The sequence below is a fragment of the Cavia porcellus genome, unplaced genomic scaffold, assembly GCF_034190915.1.
Source record: "Cavia porcellus strain 051 isolate PalLab524CR breed Dunkin Hartley unplaced genomic scaffold, mCavPor4.1 scaffold_28, whole genome shotgun sequence".
Lineage (NCBI taxonomy): Eukaryota > Metazoa > Chordata > Mammalia > Rodentia > Caviidae > Cavia > Cavia porcellus.
The window spans coordinates 31,010,941-31,031,981 of record NW_026947511.1 but is presented as its reverse complement, the minus strand read 5'-3'; the positions used below and the strand labels follow the sequence as shown (position 1 = coordinate 31,031,981).

At 37.0% G+C, this 21,041-nt stretch overlaps 2 protein-coding genes and 1 non-coding gene across 9 annotated transcripts in view; 2 read left to right on the top strand and 1 right to left on the bottom strand.

Annotated features, from left to right (window-relative positions):
• Positions 1-17,838, top strand: part of Ecd (ecdysoneless cell cycle regulator) — a 28,191-nt gene extending 10,353 nt beyond the window's left edge. Inside the window, exons 8-14 of one of the 2 annotated variants that reach the window (XM_063239322.1) lie at positions 837-965; positions 2,308-2,393; positions 9,220-9,326; positions 9,452-9,638; positions 10,771-10,838; positions 12,744-12,958; positions 15,544-17,838. In XM_063239322.1, the coding sequence (XP_063095392.1) occupies positions 837-965; positions 2,308-2,393; positions 9,220-9,326; positions 9,452-9,638; positions 10,771-10,838; positions 12,744-12,958; positions 15,544-15,561 (810 nt within the window). In that variant the 3' untranslated portion in view covers positions 15,562-17,838. Of the gene's footprint in view, positions 1-836; positions 966-2,307; positions 2,394-9,219; positions 9,327-9,451; positions 9,639-10,770; positions 10,839-12,743; positions 12,959-15,137; positions 15,428-15,543 lie in introns of those variants that run through there. The other variant, XM_003473601.5, reaches the window with a different exon arrangement.
• Positions 2,094-2,200, top strand: LOC111758010 (U6 spliceosomal RNA). Its single transcript, XR_002792254.1, has one exon. It is a non-coding gene; the product is annotated as a U6 spliceosomal RNA (small nuclear RNA).
• A 167-nt stretch (positions 17,839-18,005) lies between the features above and the next one.
• The window catches only part of Nudt13 (nudix hydrolase 13), a 35,158-nt gene continuing 32,122 nt past the window's right edge, over positions 18,006-21,041 (bottom strand). For all 6 annotated transcript variants that reach the window (XM_003473784.5, XM_063239337.1, XM_013156828.2 and 3 more), the window contains one exon: positions 18,006-19,659. In XM_003473784.5, the coding sequence (XP_003473832.1) occupies positions 19,459-19,659 (201 nt within the window). In that variant the 3' untranslated portion in view covers positions 18,006-19,458. The remainder of the gene's footprint in view (positions 19,660-21,041) is intronic.

The window sequence follows — 21,041 nt, the reverse complement described above, 5'->3', positions numbered from 1 at the left end:
AGTATAAAAAAAAAGGTGAAGAATAGTGTGGCAAAGGGATAGAACAGGAAGTTGTACACATTCATAGATATCCGAATGCATACATTACTTCTAACGAAGACGAATTAAGTTGGTTTTTTTTCTTTTTTTTCCTTTTTTTTTATCGGTACCAGGGATCAAACTCTCAACTGCCTGCTTGCAAGGCAGGCGCTTATGCCGCTGAGCTAAATTCCCAGCCTCGACGAATTAAGTTGTTAATAGAGTAGCCAGGTAGACTTCCTATTTGAGTTATTTTGCTGTATAGATTTGTTATATTTTTAAATTAAAGAATCTTGAAATAATTCTCTCCCTTTCCTATGTCTGAAACCATGCTCATATATGTATAATTTCTTTTGGAGAAGAAATTTTTCATAAGTAAATGTTTAAATTTCTGGTTTTGTAGTCAGTAGCAAAAGAAAATTTCTTTGGTGAGGTATGGTGGTGCATGAATGTAATCCCAGCACTCGGGAGACTGGGGCAGGAGGATCACTGCAAGTTCAAGATCAGCCTAAATTGCATAGTGAGACCCTATCTAAAAAAGAAACACACATACAAAAAAGTCTCTTTGAAGAGGACAGGAATCTTTTTTTTAAAAAAATATTATTTTCTTTTCCTTTGTGGTTTCTAATAGGGATAATAGGGATTAAGAAGTTTGGAAATAAATTCAGAGGTTTCATAACATTTAAAAAGGACTTTAAATGTCCACATGCCCCTGTCTCTAGTCACATGGACATAAGTTCTTGAGCATGGCTGAGAAAGAAATTAATTAGATGGTATAAAGAAAAAAGAAATAAAAAACTTCTGTCTGTCTCATCTAGGCTCATGGATTTGAGATCTTATGCTCCAAATGTAGCCCACATTTTTTGGAGACCAAGAAGTCCTGTGTAACTACGTCACCACTATGGACTAGCTTCCTTGAAAGTCTGAAAAAGAATGATTACTTTAAGGTAGGACTTATTCTGTGTGTTTAAAAATGTAAAATCTGGAGAAGGTCAAGCCTGTAAGTTAAAGTCTTATGGTCCATATTTAAATGTGTGACATAATGAAGCTGAAGTAAAAGGGCACCTATTTCAGGGGTACTCAAGGTCTGAAAAGTTGTGAACACTCCAGTATTTGAGAAATCAAAACTTATTTGTATTAAATGCTAAAAGTTGTTATTTACATCAGATTTACAACTTGTAAAAATTGCTAAAGGAGATATAAAGATACCAGATAGAAAAATTAGCAAAATGATATATGAAAAAATTATAAAAAGACATTTCTCTTAAAATATTCAACCTTACAAGTAGTAAAAATAAGCATATGGGCACTACTTTTCATGTATATATAAAGATACAAATAATAGTACTGGTTGAGATACGGTAAAATTAGTACTCCTATACATTGCTGGTAACACTGTAAGTTGATAGAAATTGAAAGTACTTTGGTAGTATGTTCCAAAACCTTCACAATGTTCACTTGACTAATCTTTTGTAAGGAAAGATCCAAGAAGTAGGAAAATCCACAAGAATATGATAATTGTAAAGATTATGTCACAATAATGAAACTGTATAGTATTATACTATCATACATTGTGTGTGTGTGTGTGTGTGTGTGTGTGTGTGTGTGTGTGTGTGTTGTTTGGTGCTGAGAATTGAATCTGGGGCCTCATGCATGCTGGGTAGGTATTCTATCAGTGAGCTATATACCCCTCTCCCCTGTTACTTATAGTTTTAAAAAAGTAAATAAATATGAATAGCACTAAAAATAAGGACGTGGAAAATAAAAATTATACTTATGGTCAGATTAGGCTACTTTGGCATCTGTTAGGCAACTTTTAGTTACTAAAAGTCAGTTACTACTTCATAAATTATATTTTAGTAGGTAATTAAATAATAGAAATTGATAGAAAACCTTCCAAATTGAAAAGATGCCCGAACATTGAAAAGGATTAGGAACTGATACATCTAGCCTAGTCCTCTCATTTAAGAAAAAATTAGAGCCTAAACCTTTATATTTAGGACAAAATGGACTGGGATTCAGACATTGTGATTCCTGAACAATACATGTACACTGCTTTCATGAAAGTTCATTGAGTGCTTGCTTCGGCAGCACATATACTAAAATTGAAACGATACAGAGAAGATTAGCATGGCCCCTGCACAAGGATGACACGCAAATTCCTGAAGCGTTTCATATTTTTTTTTTAAAAAAAAGAAAGTTCATTGAACAGGTTTTTGACAGATGAACAAGTTTATGGAACTCTTCAAATAATGTTCTGATAGACTCTTACCATTTTAATTTTTTAAGGAACTCATAGAAGGTTCTTCTCAATACCAAGAAAGGCTAGAAATGGCAAAGAATTACTTCCAACTCTCAATAAACCGGCCAGAAAGGTAAGTTATGGTTGGGACGTCTATCACAAAGTACGATAGGCTGATGATTGGGTAATTCTCTTTAAATAATTAAGTTTTTGTTGTTATAAAAGGAACATAGTCAGAGGCTAGGGGTTTAGCTTAGTGGTGTAAGCACCTGCCTGGCAAGCACAAGCTCGTGAGTTCAAACCTTGGTACCAAAAGAAAAAAAAAGAAGGAACATGGTCATTCATTATAGTAAATACAGAAAAGTTTGACATGAGAAAATGTATATAAGAGTGGACTACTTTTATCATTTTGATTTATTAGTTTCCAGGGGTTTTTAACCACTTGTTCTTTTTTTATACTTCTAGACATTTTGTCTGCTATACAATTTTTACTCATTATGATATAATTTCTTTGGTGTCACAAACCTTAAGAAAAATAATTTTAAGGGTCTGTACAATATTTCAGGAAGTGGATATACCATAATTTATTCAAGTATTTTGTTATCAGAAAACAAAATATGAATAACTTAAATTCTAACATTTTAATGAATGTGGTAGGAAAGACTCCCATTCTGAGTTAATTTTTATAAACAAATTTAAAACAAACTCATATCTCCTTTCAGACCTGTTGAATTCTCAATGTTTAGAGTTGTTTTTTCTGAATTAGTATCATAGACTTTCCTTCCACATCGTCTAACAGTACACAGCTGTCCTTGGCTGCAGTTGTAGACCTGTTTCTTATTATCTCACATTATTTCTTACTGACCTACTACTTTACTTACTTATATCTTAAATTATATGAATACCCAAACTTGTTTCCCAGCTTCTACTGCCTCTTCTCTAATTCAACCATTGGAGCCAAGAAAACCTGCTTAAAATATATTTAATCATGCTATTTACTGTTCTGCTAAAAATTACTACAGGGGGTCAGATATATAGCTCAGTGGCGTAAGTGCCTGCCTGGCAAGTTATGAGTTTGACCCCTAGTACCAAAAAACAAAAACAAAAAAGAATGAATAAATAAATATTACTACAGATTTTCATAATGAAAAATGGTAAGCACCTGAAGTATCTATCAGTAATGGATAAATGAATACAGTATATTTTTCAGATTTGTTTTAAATTAACAGATAAGGGGTTGAGGATATAGACATAGCTCAGCAACATAGCACCTACCCTACTTGACAGTATATTATGTTCTTTAAAAAAAGCAGATTAGGGCAGGGGATTTAGCTCAGCAGCATAAGCGCCTGCCTTGCAAGTAGGCAGCTGTGAGTTCGATCCCTGGTACCGATAAAAAGGAAAAAGAAAAAAAAAAAAAAAAAAAAAAAGCAGATTATTAGTGTTCTCACTATAAAAATGTACTTATATGAGGTAATGCATATATTGGTTCTGTGTACAATGTATACATATTTCACAACGTGTGTACATGATATATATACAATTTTTATAAAAAGTTTTTTGAAAAAAATATGCCAAAATGGCTCAGTGGTATAGCTCTTTGCTTGCATGCACAAAACCCTGGGTTCAATCCCCAGCACCCCATCCAAAAAAGTAAGCCAAAATGTCAACAATGCAGTAATAGTAAACTTATTGTCAACAAGTTTGTTTGTTTAGTATTCTTTGGAAAACCTATAAGTTTTCTAAGTTATTATAAAATAGACTTCATTAAAAAATACATGTCATGATTTACTTATGTATTTACATTATGAACTTTAGCTTTGAATTTGTTGTTGTAATAATATTGCACTAAACATCCTTGTCTTCTTGAGTATTGAATTTTATTTTAGAGAGAATAAAACCAAATAAATAAAACAATAAAAATCAGTACTAAAAGGGCTGGGGATTTAGCTCAGTGGCATAAGTGCCTGCCTTGCAAATAGGCAGTCATGAGTTTGATCCCTGGTACCGATAAAAAGGGAAAAAAAAAAATCAGTACTAAAGGTGATTTTCAAAAATGGCGGCTTGCTAGGGGATTGGGCGGACAGTCTCTCCAGAGAAATCATATTAAATGCTAGAATATGACAACATAGAGAGGGCCAGAAGAATGGATAACGATTCTTATTAACCAAGACAGTGCGTCTGGAGGATTTAAAGTTGTGCTGAGACTGTGAAGGCTGATAACGGTAGGCTGCAAATCACACGCCTTTAATGCGGCAAACTGACTAGTGGACCCAACAGGAAAAGCTGTGTTGGCTTTTGGTGACTGCTGGAAATTGAGACCCAGGACCCCGCGAAGCAGCCAGGACTGCCCCGTTGCACCAGAGGAGATTGTGAAAAGCTCTGGAGCTCCGAAGCCGAACACGGTGCAGTTTTCTGACCATTCCACACTGTGCCGGGAACGCAGTGAAGGCAAGCAGAGTAGTGTGTAGTAGACTCAAGAGGAAGACCTGCACTGAGCCCTGGTGAGTACTAGGGACTGGGTCCCGAGGCTGCTGTGGTCGGCCAGAGAACATTTTGGAATAGGGCAAAGCCCACTACCACGGCGACATCAATAACATAGAGAGTCTGGCGGAAGACATCTTAGAGTTGGGCAGAACCTGCGGCTCGGTGACATCACTGAGTTGCCCCTGGCGTAGAGAGGTCTGGTGGAGGACATCTTGAAATTGGGCAGAGCCTGGTGCTGTGTTGGCTTCAGCGTCATACAGAGAACTATTGGAAGACATCTTGGAATTGGGCAGACCCGCTGTCCTGGTGCTCCTGGCACAGAGAGGTCTGGAAGAGAACAACTGGGATTGGGGCAGAACCCTGTGCCATGGTGACATTAGTCAGCTGCTTCTGGCACAGAGAGAACTGGCAGGATCTGCTGGGGCTGAACCAAACCTTTGCTTGGGGCCCAATAAGCAATTCTGTGACATCCAGAAAGTACAGCCTAATTTATGATTGACTGGCACAGAGGCTGGAGGCTACCCTGCACCATCCCTGCATCCCTGCCTACCCCAGATAACAGTAAATTGGGGAAGACAGCAAAAACTCAAAGTCAGCACGCTTCTGAAAGGCCCTAAGCAATACGGAGAGGGCCAGAGACTCCCAGGACACTCCAGTCTGAAAGAAACCAGAAACATGACAAGAGATAAAAATAAAAAAAAATCTCCAGCTGCCCAACATGAGAAAATAAGCCCAGGGGAAGTAAACACTGAAGAGAACAAGCACAGTAACCATCCAATACTGGACACAGCATCAGCCGAAATTAAAAAATACCTCCATGACCTCATAGATGAGTTTAAAGCTGTACTCCTGATCCAAGTGAGGCAAGATATAAAGAGATTAATTAAAGAAATGGCAAGCCCCGCCCAAGAGAACACAGATGGAAGAACTGAGGAAATCAGAAAAGAAAGAGAAACTTCTGAAGAAGAATTTAAAAATAACTTAGAATACATGAAACAGATCCAAAGAGATTACCAGGAAACTAAAAACTCCATTGACCACAGGCAAAATGCCCTGACAGAAACTAAAGCTAGCCTTCTGAAACTGAAAGAGATTTATGACATATGATCATGAAAGAAAAAACCTCTTAAAAATAACAAGGAACCAGAAAGAAACAATTCAAAGGCTAGAAGATGACAAAAGGATACCTAACTTAAGAATAAAGAATGTGAATGAGGAAGCAGGAGCAACCAAAAATGAAATACAAAGAATATTCACAGATATATTAAAGCAAAATTTCCCATGTATAGCAAAAAGAAATGATATCCAAATAAAAGAGGAATGCAGAACACCAGCTACGTACAACCAAAACAGATCTACGCCTAGACATATAGTAGTCAAGATTCCAGAAATCCACCAAAACAACAGAATATTAAAAGCAGCCAGAGAAAAGAAGCAGATTACCTACAACGGGAAAATTATCAAAATAACAACAGACTTATCAACACAAATTCTTAAGTCAAGAAGGGAATGGGGAGAGATATTCCAAGTCCTGAAAGAAAATAATATGCAACTGAGACTCATATACCCGTCAAAACTCTCTCTTAAAATTAATGGAGAAATAAGATGCTTCCAAGACAAGGAGGAACTGTGGGAGTTCGTGGCCACCAATCCAACCCTACAGAGAATGCTGAAGGACATTCCAGAGAAAGAGAGGAAGGGATACCAGGATTCCAGCAACAGTGGCAGAGAGGCCTCAATGAACGGGGCAGACAGTGGAATGAGGGAATAAGGTGGACAAATTATAGCAGAAAAGTGGAGTAGCAGACATGAGGCAGAGACAGTAAGCTATAGTCTTTAGTATAGACAGCTCTGAAACACTATAAAAAAAGGCAGAGGTCATTGTTAATAGTGTGTCAGGATTTAAAAGGCACAGTAGTCTTATTGTCATATTTAGTTTTAATTTGTTCTGGTCTGTCCACTCATGTCAGATTTGAGGGCACAGACATCTGACCCAAAAATAGCAGGTTATACCATGGTAACTATCCTTACTTTCCTATTAACTTAAACTGAAATCCTGTATTACTTACATTGTCTTACTATGACTGATCTTAATTGAATCCGATTCATAAGACCATAGGTTTGCCTTGGCTGATTTTATTTGAATTTGGTATGCTTGTTAGTATCAACCCTAAAAGTAGAGGCAACTACTCTGAAGATGACAAGATGTAAAGGATATCCATACTGGTATTAATTATTAACAGCTCTCAAATCCTACAATGCTTTTAAAATTGTGTTTTTATAAAAATAGGTAATACTATGTTTAACTATATTAAGCCGATGATGTGGACAAATCTATTGAAAATAACAAGAGAAAACATAGTAACTACGGAAGATCACCTATATTGTGGTCTTATATGTCTTACCCATTACATGTTTTTCTAGGAATTTGTTTTGCTGTCTTGTTGTGATTTGTTTTTCCCTATAATACAGAGAGAGTAGATATATATGTAGAAATTCACACATGAGATTTTTTTAAAAAAATTATTTACGGGAACAGATTATAAAATGCAAGATGTAATAAACAGATACTCTGAAGAAGAGACACTAAGAAACCCAATGCTAATTTTGTAGCATTATGATATAAATTCTAGCAATACTATTAGTCACTCATCAGAATGATATTAGTCTAGTCTCTTAAGTTCAATTTCAGCATATGTAAAGATGGGGACGGCTACCACGAAGAGAATGAGAGATGCGATAGTAGTTATTATTGTCTTCCCCAATGTTAGATCTTGAGACCTAAAAACCTTCATCATCCTGTAATGATTTGATTAGTTCTCTAATATGCAATATGTATATAATGTGGGTGAAGATGGGGACAACTATTTGTAAGAAACTAGAGACAGTTAGACAGTGAAGATCTCCAGTGGACTTGCTTTGAAATTGTTTTTTAACTGTTTTGTTCTGTTTTGATATGTTTAATCTTATCCTCTTTGAGATGTAAAACAAGTGTGTAGAACTGATAACCATATTATTGAGTTTATTGAGCAGAACTGTTTGCAGTGTCACTTTTTTTTTTTTTTTTTGTCTTTTTCCTTTTTATCGGTACCAGGAATCGAACTCATGACTGCCTGCTTGCAAGGCAGGCGCTTATGCGGCTGAGCTAAATCTTCAGCCCCTGCAGTGTCACTTTTTGAATGTCATTTTAAATACTTTAATTTTGTAACCTGAACAGCTATTTCTAAGATGACAATATGTAACTTTTCTACCAGCGATTTCTTACCGTTTATTTTTCTGTAATTTTGTATTATTTCTACTCTTTTTTAATCTCCATGTGTTTTTTTGTTTCCTTTTCTTTAAAAAAAAAATCAGTACTAAAAAATAACAGAATTAAGCAATACAGAATTTCACAACAGAATTATAGGAAATCAACAATAGTTAAAATCATAATGCCTCTTGGTGTCTTCAATATTGCTGCCCATACCTTCAAACATAATAAAATCAAATAAAACAGAAAAGAATAAAATCAATGAAAACACAACATTGAATAAAATGTAACAATAAAATAGGACAAAACAAAACAGAACAATACTGGATTTCAAAAACAAGACAGAAGGAAATCCCCTGTAATTGCTATATTGCGTATTGTTATCCTCTAAATAGATGTTCACATTATTGACTTTAAGCCTGCAAAGTCAAACAAACAGTACAAATACTAAAACTATTTAGAATGAGTTTATTCCATTCTAAGTAGTTCAGGCAGGGTTCTATTTATATAACAACATAGAGTAACTCATTATACAAAAATAATCTGTGTGTGTAATTCCTCAGAAATGTAAAGTAGGAGGAGCACAAAGTGGTATCAGGAGACTTGATTTCAAGCCTTTGCTCTGTCTAATTAACTATTAGACTATTAGGTCTTGTAGGGCCGGGGATATAGTTCAGTGGCTAAGTGCCTGCCTGGCAAGCATGAGGTGGTTGTGAGTTCAATCCCCATACCACAAAAGATAGTCTTGCAAACATTATAGAACTTCTCTGGGCTCTGATGTTCTCATCTATAAAGCAGGGTTATTACCTCTTTGTAATAGTAAAAAAATGTAAACTATTAGCATAGCATGTGATACATGCTATATTACTTTTAATTCATACTTTCCTTCTGAATCTTTTTTCTTCATATATAAAATAAATGTAAGTTGAAAGGGCTGTACTAGATTAGCGGCTTCACAGTGGCTTTCCATGGATCCCATTGCAGAGCCAAAGGAGAAGACAAAATGGTATTTCAGCCTCCATCGTTAAGAAACTTTAATGAAAACTGTTTTAAACACTTCTGTATTTTAAAGTTCTTTGTAAAAAAGAGGTCTATAACCAAAAAAGAAAAAGTTTACAAACAAATTGTATAGTTAATCCCTTATAGTTTTAAAATTTTGTGTCTTGATGATTACTGTTTTGGACTCTTAGAAAGAAATACTCATGCCTTTTATTTTTGATAGTTCACTTGCTATGAGCCCAGGTGAAGAAATCTTGACCATATTACAGACAGTACCATTTGATATAGAAGAGCTTAAGAAAGAAGAAGCTACCCTTCCCCCAGAGGATGGTAAGTGCTAGATTGAGATGGAGCTGGGGAGAATTTAAAAATCCCGCTAAGTCACTTGTCACTTGGGGGGACTGGGGGTACCTCTCATCTGACTGTTGGATGGCGATATCATGCTTCTTTTTCAGATGACCAGTGGTTAGAGCTTTCACCAGATCAGCTGGATCAGCTACTGCAGGAAGCTGCTGGCACAAAAGAATCACAACCTATTTCCAAGAAGGAAGAGGAGCAGAACTACGACTTAACTCAAGTCACAGACAGCATGAAAGCTTTCATATCCAAGGTCTCAACCCACAAGGGAGCAGAGCTGCCTCGGTAATTTCTGATAAAAAAAAAAAATGTCTAAATAGTTATATCCTACGTGTTGAAGTTGTCCTGCCAATAGAAAGTACCATTTCCACTTTTTTTTTTTCCCAACTAAAAGATTTGTACTGCTTTAGTTCCCTCTTCAGGTACTTGATACAGTGATAATTTACTTATCTGAAGTCAGACTTCTTATAGCCTGAACCATTGCAATCCTTAGAGTAAGCCAGAAAGAATCCTCAATAAATTTACAATCCACTGTCCAGAACCTTGGCAGGAAACTGCATTTTACAACTTTCATTTATGAGCTGTCAACAAACTCAGACTTCTAGTCTACTCTGCAAGTAGACTAGAATCTGCAAACTCAAATGAGGATAAAGGGGCTCCTCAGGCAGAAATAAAAATAGAAGAAAAAACTATTATTAGGGCTGGGGATTTAGCTCAGCAGCATAAGCGCCTGCCTTGCAAGCAGGCAGTCATGAGTTCGATCCCCGGTACCGATAAAAAGGAAAAAGACAAAAAAACCCCAAAAAACTATTATTACAATGCAAATGTGTCTTCTATGAGTGTTGATTCTCTTCATCTTCATGAAAAGATTAACTATAAAGTTACTTTTTCTTTTCAAGAAAGAAGGAATAGGGGCTGGAGATTTAGCTCAGTGGCATAGGTACCTGCCTTGCAAGCAGGCGGTTGTGAGTTTGATTCCCGGTACTGATAAAAATGAAAAAGACAAAAAAAAAAAAAAGAAAGAAGGAATAAGAAAAAGTAGTCTTTTTAAGTTTTGGTTCTTAAAGGAATAAGCTTTATGTAAATAAACTTATAAACAACTTCTTACATATACACAACTTACACTAATACTGCATATGCTTTGTAGCGGGTACAGAGTGGTAGGGATTCCCTAAATGCATAAGCTAAATATGCATAAACAAGGTACAATTTTTATTTTTCTTTCATCAGACTTTTCTGTTTCTATTGTTCTGCAAGGCCAATAAGCACAAGGATTTTCTCTTTTTAAATTTACAATTTTCCTTGCTATTTCTCTTTTGAGATACTTCTGGTAGATTTCCTAAAAATGGCACACTTTAGAAAAAGTTTCAGAGTTGTATTCAGGATAAATAATTGTCTTTTGCCTTTAATCTTGCAGAGAACCTTCTGAGGCTCCAATCACTTTTGATACAGATACCTTTCTTAATTATTTTGATAAAATTTTAGGTGAGTTACCTAATGTTTGAGTTGTAATGTTTGAAACTGTAAGGAGTATGGTTGTGAGAACACTAGATCACCTGGTCATGCGGAAGTCAAAATATCTGCTTTTTCTTTAGGATTTTGAGTTGCTTTCAATCATTAATTAGACATGTTGAATGATCTTAAAACGATACTAGTGGTGGGTGAGGTAACTGCTTATTATATATTTCAGTGAACGAATGATACAAATGTGTGGACAGGGTTTTATCTTGACTTTTATTGTTTTATTTTTTCTTTTACACTTACTATATTTACAAATCAATTAAAAATTACAAAAGCTCAATAAAAAGTCCACATGGGATAGGAATAGGTAGTACACTGAGGAAGAAATACTGCTAGTAAATGTTTAGAAATAGTTCACTCTTTCTAGTAAGCAAGTAAATATATAATAAAAATACAGACTTTTTTTTACCTATCCTATTACCTATCCTATTGGAAAATTTTAAAGATTGATAAAAATCAATTTTCTTTAAGGGTTGACAAAATAGAAACTCTGGGGGTGGCAATATTAAGTTGTCTTTCACTGGAGAGTTTTTGGCACTCTAGAATGCTCATAGCCTGTTACTTAGCAATTTTATGTCCAGAGATTTACTCTGTGAAAAAGATAAATGTGCTAAGATGGTCATTGTAGCATTGTAGTGGCAAGAATCAGAATGTCATAAATGTTTCCCAAGAAGGAAATGGTTTAAATCATTATGTAAAGGTATTATAAGATCTACTCAGCATTATGAAAAATGAAGCCTCTCCATATTCCAACAAAGCCCTCAAGACTGTGCAATGATAACATCTGTGTAAAAAAGAAAACTATGTATTTATACATGTTCGTGTGTAGAACTGCATAGAGTATGGGTAGATACCACACTGTAAAATGTATTTCTTTTTCTTTCTTTTTTTTTTTTTTGATACTGGAGATCAAACTCATTACTTCATGCTTGCCAGACAGGCGTTTATGCCACTGAGCTAAATCTCCAGCAACCTTAAAGCGTATTTCTTAGAGAGAGCTATGAGACATTACTTCTGTGTGGCTTGAATGTTTACATCAGGATATATTAATGTAAGCCAGGTATGATTACACATGCCTGTAATCCCAGCACTTGGGAGGCTGAAGCAGGAGGATTGAGACAAGTTTGAGGTCAGACGAGGCTCCATAGTAAGTTCAAAGCCAGCCTGAACTGTATAGTAAGACCTTGTCTCAAAAACAACCAACAGCAGCAAAAAACAATAATGTGTTACATTAATTATATGATTATTTAATTCTGCCTTTCCCCCTGCCATGCAGAAAATCAAAACCATGTCTTTGTGTTTTAAGAAAAAACTTTTGTGGGGCTGGGGATTTAGCTCAGCGGCATAAGCGCCTGCCTTGCAAGCAGGTAGTCGTGAGTTCAATCCCTGGTACCGATAAAAAAAAGAAAAAAGAAAAAACTTTGGTTTTATCCAGGCATGGTGAAACACCCCTGTAATTTTGTCACTCTGGGGGGCTGAGGCAGGAAGATCACAAGTTTGGTCCTAGAATGGGTCATTTAGTGACTTAATGAGACCCTGTCTCAAAAAAAATAGGAAAACCAAAAAACCTAAGGTTGGGGCTGGGGATAAATTCGTAGAAAGGCGTTGGGTTCAATTCCCAGTACCACCACCAAAAGAAAAATTATATAACTGTATTCACTTTTAAATAAAAAAGTTAAGTCAGCCGACCTGGCCTACTAATTTTTCTATAAGTATTTGTAAACATTACTGTTTCTTGAAGGAATTTTTGTGAAGTAGTTTGACTGTCTCTATTGGTTATTTACTTTGTGTAATATTCTAATTCTTTTGGAAAGGGAGATAATCAAAAACATTTACCAGTGGCTCTTCCTATATTGGGATCTTATCCAGGGCCAAAGACTCAGGAGTCAGACCCTGATGATCTGGATGAGGAAGACTTTGAGGATTTAGACAGTGATGATGACTTGGACCTTGAGACTCAGGAACCTGATGAAGAAGCTTCCCTGAAAGGAACTCTAGATAGTTTGAAGACATACATGGCCCAGATGGACCAGGAACTGGCACACACCAGCATTGGCCAAAGTTTTACCACTAGGAAGCAAGTGGTGAGTGTTTTTAACTGCTTTCCCTTTCCAATCTATCACATTGAATAGCTAAAGACATTTTATCTTGGGTTTTCTTTTCTTTTGATATATGAGCTTTAAAACAACTAAGATTGCTAATTTTTTTTTTTTTAATGTGGTCTGGGGATGGAACTCAGAGCCTTGTGCGTGGTAGACATACAGTACCACTGAGCTATGTCCCCAGCCCCCAAAATGCTTAATTTTTTTCCTTACATGTATGACGACGTGAGCAAATTCCTAGCTACTGTTCCTACCTACTCAAGAGGCTAAGGCTGAAAGATCACTTGAACCTAAGAGTTCGAGGCCATTCTGGGCAACATAAGGAGGGGAGGGGGATCCTTTGGTGTAACTCAGTAGTAAAGCACGTTTAATATAAACAAGGCTTCGCTGGGGATTTAGCTCAGCGGCATAAGTGCCTGCCTTGTAAGTGTACAGTCGTGAGTTTGACCCCCAGTACCAAAAACAAACAAACAAACAAAAAATAAGGCCTCTGGTTCAGTCCGCAGTCCCGGAGGAAAAAGTTAGTAAGTGTTACTTCCTAAACATAAACTTAGTTGTATGACCTACCCTGTGATAGATATAAAATAAAGGATCATATAGCAATCTCATTATGTAGTGGTACACTAACTTCTGCCTTAACAGATCCTAAGAGGATCTTTTTTTTTTTTTTTTTTTTGTCTTTTTCGTTTTTATCGGTACCAGGGATTGAACTCACGACTGCCTGCTTGCAAGGCAGGCGCTTATGCCACTGAGCTAAATCTCCAGCCCCCCCTAAGAGGATCTTAAATATCCAAATAATTTCAAGTCTCAGTTGTTTTATATTTTTTCCTAATGGAGAACCAACTTTAGAGTTCAGTCACATTTTTACCCTAGTTTTTATACCAGCACTGTCTATCTTTAGATAGAGACATAATGGAAAGAACACGGACCCCAGAGTTTCACAGAATCAGTTTGCAATCTGACTCAGCCATTCACTGTGAATGTGTCTATTAGTTAGTATCCTCCCGTTGTAGAATTAACAATGACAGCCAGAGGAGACAATGGTAAAGTCTGTTTATAATAGGCTTCCTAATTAATGTTAATTCTCCTTGCTTTCATTATTCAAACCCCATTTAAAACTGTAATCATTTTCAGCATTGCCAAGCCCTATTAGAAACCACACATCAACTAAGGCTTTTGTTGCCATATAGATTTTGATTAAGCAAGTCTGAGGGGAAACCTGCGATTCTCCTTCTAGCAAGATTAGAAGGATGCAGATGCTGCTGCCCCATGGACTGCACTTTGGAGTCCAGTCATGTAAAAGTCCAGATCAGGGGCCGGAGATTTAGCTCAGCGGCATAAGCGCCTGCCTTGCAAGCAGGCAGTCGTGAGTTTGATCCCCGGTACCAATAAAAAGGAAAAAAACAACAAAAAAAGTCCAGATCAGCCGCAGTCTTTCCACTCCTCTCCCCAACCTGTGACCTCGGGGGCCAAGTAACAATGTAGCCTTAGTTTTTTGTTTAAATTTGTCACTGAGGGGAGAAAAAGAAATCTCACTGCTTTCATTTAGAAGAAAATTTAAGATTCTTGTGGGTTTTTGTAAATGTTCTTTTTTAAAAGTCAAATCAACACCTCAATTCTAGTGATGTTCTTTGGGTTATTGCAAAATCAGGACAAAACCATTCAGTGTATAGTAATTTTTCCTACAATGAAGCATGTTGTAATATTTAGGGGTAACGTTTTTTTTTTGAGGCAGGGTTTTGCTACGCAGTTCAGGCTGACCTCAAACTCAGTTCGCTTTGTAGGCCCAGTCTGGCCTTGAACTCAGCAATGCTCGTGCCTCAGCCTCCCAAGTGCTGAGATTACAGGTGTACTTCACCATGCCCGGCAGTAACTTTTTTTTTTTTTGTCTTTTTCATTCTTATCGGTACCGGAGAATCAAACTCACGACCACCTGCTTGCAAGGCAGGTACTTATGCCGCTGAGCTAAATCCCCAGCCCCCGACAGTAACTTTTAATATGAGTTAAATCACATGTTTATTAGATTTCATTTTTACATCACAAAAGTTATAGAAGTTTGTTTTAACTTAGAATTCATATGTACATTGCTGTTTACAGCTTTTTATTGTAACTGCTATCCAGTCTGAGGGGATATAATTCTGTGATTTTCTTCTAAAATAAGGACCCATCATCAGAGACCACCAGTAACAATTCAGATGAGGAAAATTCTGGTGCCAGAGATTCTGCTATGGCCCCAGTCGATGTAGACCTGAACCTGGTTTCAAATATATTGGAATCCTACAGCTCCCAAGCTGGACTGGCAGGGCCTGCCTCAAACCTCTTACAGAGCATGGGGGTGCAGCTGCCCGACAACAGCGATCACAGAACCTCAAGTAAGCCAGTGAGAGGTTAGCCAACATACCAGGCTTTGTTTTCCTCTTTTTAAATAAACAGTGAGTCTGGGTGAATTCATTTCTAGTGTGCATTACTCATTCACTAAAAATGTTTCTTCATTGCGAGTTCCGTAGGTTGTCTTCTCCCTAGTCCCAAGACATGTCCTCCTGCACAACTCTGTGTTCTTCACTCAGGTATACACGAGGTTCTGAATCAGCAGGATAGGGTCAAGCTGCAGGACAGCCTCTGAGAAGAGAGATCTGTACGTTCTATGGTAAGAAAATACCACACCACAGTGTTCCCCTAGTGTAATTCTGAATATGTAATTTTCCCCTGAAGTATATTTATCTACTGTTCAAAATCCTAAGTTGGCAAAATTCCAGTTTATTCACTTTTTTTCTAAACTTTTTAAATGAAGCATAAAATATACAAATCTTAAGTATACAGTCTATATGGTAAAGAACTTACTTCTTAAACAGTAGGTCTACTGATACATAATCACATACCAAAAAGTTTTCTTTAAAGCCTACAGTGCTGGAGCTTTTAGTATATTTACAAAATTATGCAGCCATCACCACTGTCTTGCTTCCACAATATTCTCATCACGCAACAGAGAAACCTGTACCCACTAATGATTACTCATCATTCTGTTCTTCTCAGTCCCTCAAAACCATTAACCTACTTTCTGTCTTTATGGACTTGCCTATTTCGATATTTCATTCATTGATATTACTTTAAATTGAAATTTGATATTAATATAATACCTGTTACTAGGAAAAATGGTTATTTAATATGATTCTCATTTCTTCCTAAAATGAATAAAATCTTACCTATAAACAGCAAAAAGATGACCTTACTATGAAAGTAAAAACAGTGACATACAGTTATCACTCAAGACCCATGGGGATTCATTTGAAAGCCTACCCCCTTTATCGAAATCCACAGATTCTCAAGTCCTTTATACATAATGGCATAGTAAAATTAAAACCACACTGACATTTCTCCTTACCCATAAAGAATGACTACTGTCAAGAAGTCAAACAGTAACAAATGCTGGAGGGGCTGTGGGGAAAGGAGCCATTCTGCATTGTTGGTGGGAGCATAGGCTGGTACAACCACTGTGGAAATCAGTGTGGAGATTCCTCAAAAACTAGGATTAGAGGTTCCGTTTGACCCAGCTATTCTTCTGGATATTTTTCCAAAAGAATTAAAAGACTGGGGATTCAACTCTGCGGCACAAGTACCTGCCTGCCAAGTGTGAGGTTAATTTGATCCCTGGTACCAAAAAAAAAAAAAAAAAAAAAAGAACTCAAAGCTTTATACCACAGGGATATATGCATACCCATGTTTATATTGGCAAAGTTTATAATAGCTAAATTTTGGAAACAACCCAAATGCTCATCAGTTGATTAATGGATAAAAAAGATGTGTTTTTGATATACCGTGGAGTACTACTCTGCCACAAAGAAGGATGAACTTGAGACGTTTATAGCTAAATAAATGGATTGAGACCATACTTTTTTTTTTTTTAAGAGCAGAATATATTTATTGAGAGAAAGAAAGCTTCCCTCTGGGAGAGACAGAAGGGGTCCCAAGTGGGTTGCCAAAGACTCTGATGAGATCATACTCTGAAGTGAAATAAATTGGACACACATGTATAAATATTACATTGTCTCTGGTGTGAAAATTGAAAGTGTAAATAAACCAAAATGTGTAACGGAAATTGTGAAATAGGAAGAAATTGTTCAAAAAGGATTTAGGGAGGGGAGAGGGAAAAAGGAAGGAAGGGAAAAGAAAAATAAAAAAAAGGATAAAAATGGAAACAGCTTTGTAGATCAGGAGGGGAAGAGGGATTAAAGAGGGGAAGGGAACGGGGAAAAAGGAAACAAGATATCATGTACAGGTACAAATTCCCTGTGATGAATGTGATCACTATGTATATCTCAATTGTACTAATAACTAAATTTTAAAAATAAATAGGGGCCAAGGAATTAGCTCAGTGGCACACCTGACAAACATGAGGTCCTGAGTGTGGTTGCTGGTACTCGTCCCAAAGTCAAATAAAAATAAATGACATAATATTTGTATGTAATCTATGCACATCTTCTGTATTTCATCTCTGGATTATTATATTAATGCAATGTGTGTAATATGTAAATAATGGTTATCCTGTAATAATTACAAGAAAATACGTATGTGGTATTTTCCCCAAGTACTTTCAGTCTACAGTAGAATCCAAAAATGCAGAGCCGACAGATACAGTAAAGCCCGCCACAGCCAAGGGGAGAACCAGAAGGGGGTGGCAGCATCCTGTTGGGGTCCGCTGTCACACACTAATCCCATATTCCTGCCAGCCCTCTTACTTTCAGAGTGATGTTTACTGAGATGAGTCGAGGAACAGGAACAGTGGTGCACACTGAGTTAAGAACGCATTGGGTGGAAATGTTTCTTTTTATTGCATAAGGCAATAAATAGTTTAAATGTTAAAACGTTTGGGGTAACTCTAGTCTTACTAATTTGTGTTTTATTTTGAAAGTACATTTCATTTGTTGAGAATCCTGTCCTAGCTTGATTGTAAGAAAGTTTTCTCACCACGTACTTTTGGTATACTAAATTTAAATATATTAAATGTTGGGTGGATACAGGAAAACAGAAGTAAGAAATCAGTTTTTATTCCTGTTGCCAGGGTTAACTGACTTGAGGCATGCTTCCTCTGCTGACAAATATATTTGTTTTAAGGTTTTGCTAGTCTGCATCGTAGTCTCAGCTGGGTTCTATTTAGCCATAAATAGCACCTTCAAAACTCATTGCCATGCGTATGTCCTCTCTACTTAGTGTCCTGTATGAGTTCATCCACCATTTTCAGCACAGCAACCTGCCTTGTTCTGCGTCAGCTTTCAGATATCCTCAGAATTGTATAGTAGTGCCCTCTTACTGCTTGTGCTGGGAAAACAAACTTCAGTGTTGCAGCTTCTGTTAGTCACTCTCATTCTGAATTCCCAAAAAACAGATTCATCAAAAAGCAAACAGGCACCGGGGATGTAGCTTAGTGCTGGCAAGTACAAGGTCCTGAATTCGATTCCCGGTACCAAATAAATAAATAAAAGTAAACAGTTACTCCATGGTAAGTTTGAGAAATTCATAACCAGGAACCCTGCACCCCCATTCTATCAGTATTTTGACTGGGGATGTGTACACATGTGCTCACAAACACACCCACAGAGAAAGAAACGATTGGGAGACAGTAATACACATGAACCCTGAACTGTTTTCTTCTGACCGCAAGATATGAAGAAATCTCAGGCCTCTTTTTTTCCTGAATGTGTTTTCCTTCTAAAAGCAGAGTTCACTCCAGGTAAAGGCAGGCTGCCAACCTAACAGGACAGTCAAGTCCGAGCACATATTATCTCTCGAGGATTCTAGCTAAAGGCACTTTTATTTCCCCAAAGCAATGATGGTTTTCTGGTAATGAAGATAGCAGTGAACTTTTGGGGCCAAAAAGAGATTCTCTGCTTTAATTTTTCTAATTCTGGCTTTTCTTTTGCTTAGTTCTAAGGGACTCTAATAGGTGAAAAATCTTAAGACTGCTGGGCTTGTATGTTTTACTCACAGTGCTTAGAGCCGCCTGCCCCAGCTCTTTTCAACTAGACTGAGTATTGCTTCTGCACATTTACTAGTCACAAAGATTTAGAATCTAGATGAAAACAGTTTATTGTTGCACCAAAAATTGTTTTTGCTGTACTCTTAATTCTTTTTTTTCTCTCTCTTTTTCTTCTTCAGACAGAGTTTCACTTTGTAGTTCAGTCTGGCCTTGAACGTTGTAGCCCAGGCTGGCCTCCAACTCACAGCAATCCTCCTGCCTCAGCCCCCCAAGTCCTGGGGTTACAGGCATGTGACAACATGTCCAGCTAGAGGCAGCACCTTTCTAAATCATTAAATTGTCCAGGCTGGGTTCATATTTCATCCCTGCCTCAGCCTCGCACGGTGTTGGGGTTACAGTCATGTGCCATCACATTTGGTTTGGAGCTGGTCCTGTGGTCACTTCTCCTTTACAGTGGATTTCAAATATGTCCTTTGGTGATGTCCAGGAGAGATGTTGATGGCTTGACCTATGCAGACAGGGAAGCACCTGTCTGTTTTTCTAACCACTCCTTAATCAGTTGGTGGGCAATGGCTAACTTGGGGGGCAGTGAGAGTGGGAAAGTTTCATTCTGTTGCTGAATGTAGGGGCCCTTTCTGCTCAGTGCTGTGGCTATCTCTTCATAACTAAACCAGGCAGCTGCCTCTAGTTCCCTCAAGTTCACCTGGATCTGAAAGACAAAGAATAAAAGAATGTATAATTAGAAACTATAAAATGTAAAATATTATGGTCAAAGGTAAGAAAGTTGTTATACAACCTACTAGTCTTGGAAAAGAACACCTGGGCTTTACAGGTAAGGTAAATATTGGTTCTAGATATATCCCACAAACAAAAGCATAACTAAGGCATTTTTTTTTACATAGGGAAAAAGATACATAAAAAGAACTGCAAGGATAAAACGAACTGTGCTCAGAAGTATAGCAGAGGTTTAGAAATGCATGAATCCCTGAGCTCAGCCTCCCAACACCAAAAATAAATCAGTGGCATTAAATTAAAAACTTGGAAGTACAAATACTGAAGTATTAAATGGGCTAACACTGAGTGGTAAATTGTGAACAATAATCATTTTTCTTTGTGTTTCCATTGATTGTGTAACTGTGAATTAAAAAAAGAACCTACTTTAAGAATGAGAGTTACTAGGGCTGGGGATTTAGCTCAGCGGCATAAGCACCTGCCTTGCAAGCAGGCAGTCGTGAGTTCGATCCCCGGTACCGATAAAAAAAAAAGAATGAGAGTTACTGATAACCCAAAGCAAAGTAATGTAAACTTTGTCCACAGTAAGCTGAAACAGACATCCTAAAAGGCAATATACACAATAGGCAGTCTTTGGTAGACAGGGACTACAACAAGGATACTACAGAAGGGCAAGATGAGGTTAGAGAAGACAACATCTGAGCTCCTTTCAGCGAGGCATGGTGATGCACACCTGTAATCCCAGTGCCAGGCTAGCCTGAGATACAAAGTGAGTTCAAGGCCAACCTAACTACAAAGCAAGACCCTGTCTCAAAAATGAAAAGCTCTTTCAACCAGAAGTCTTCCAATAATTGTATCATTAGTCCCCAACACCCTTGATTAGCTTATTGACAATAAAATCAATCCTGAAGTTGACCATTAAATTTGATATATATATTATATGCCTACTGTAAGATACTGTTACAATCTGAAGGTGAAAGATAAATTGCCAATATAAATGGTATTGGAACAACTGCATATCCACATACAAATAAATAAAATTGGACCCTTATACCATATACCAAGAAACAACTCAAAATGGATTAAAACTTGAAATCATAAGCTTTTTAGAAGAAAACATAAGGGAGTGAGCTGCTAGACACTGGACTAGGCAATGATCTTTTAGATACAACACCAAAATCACAGGCAATAAAAGTAAAAGCAGGATTACATAAAACCAAAAAGGAAAAGAAATAACTAAAAGTGAAAAGGCATTCTACAGAATGAGAGAAAATATTTGAAGATCATATATATCTATAAAGGGACTATATATCTATGTAAGGAACTCCTACAACTCAATGGTAAATAACTCAAGTGTTA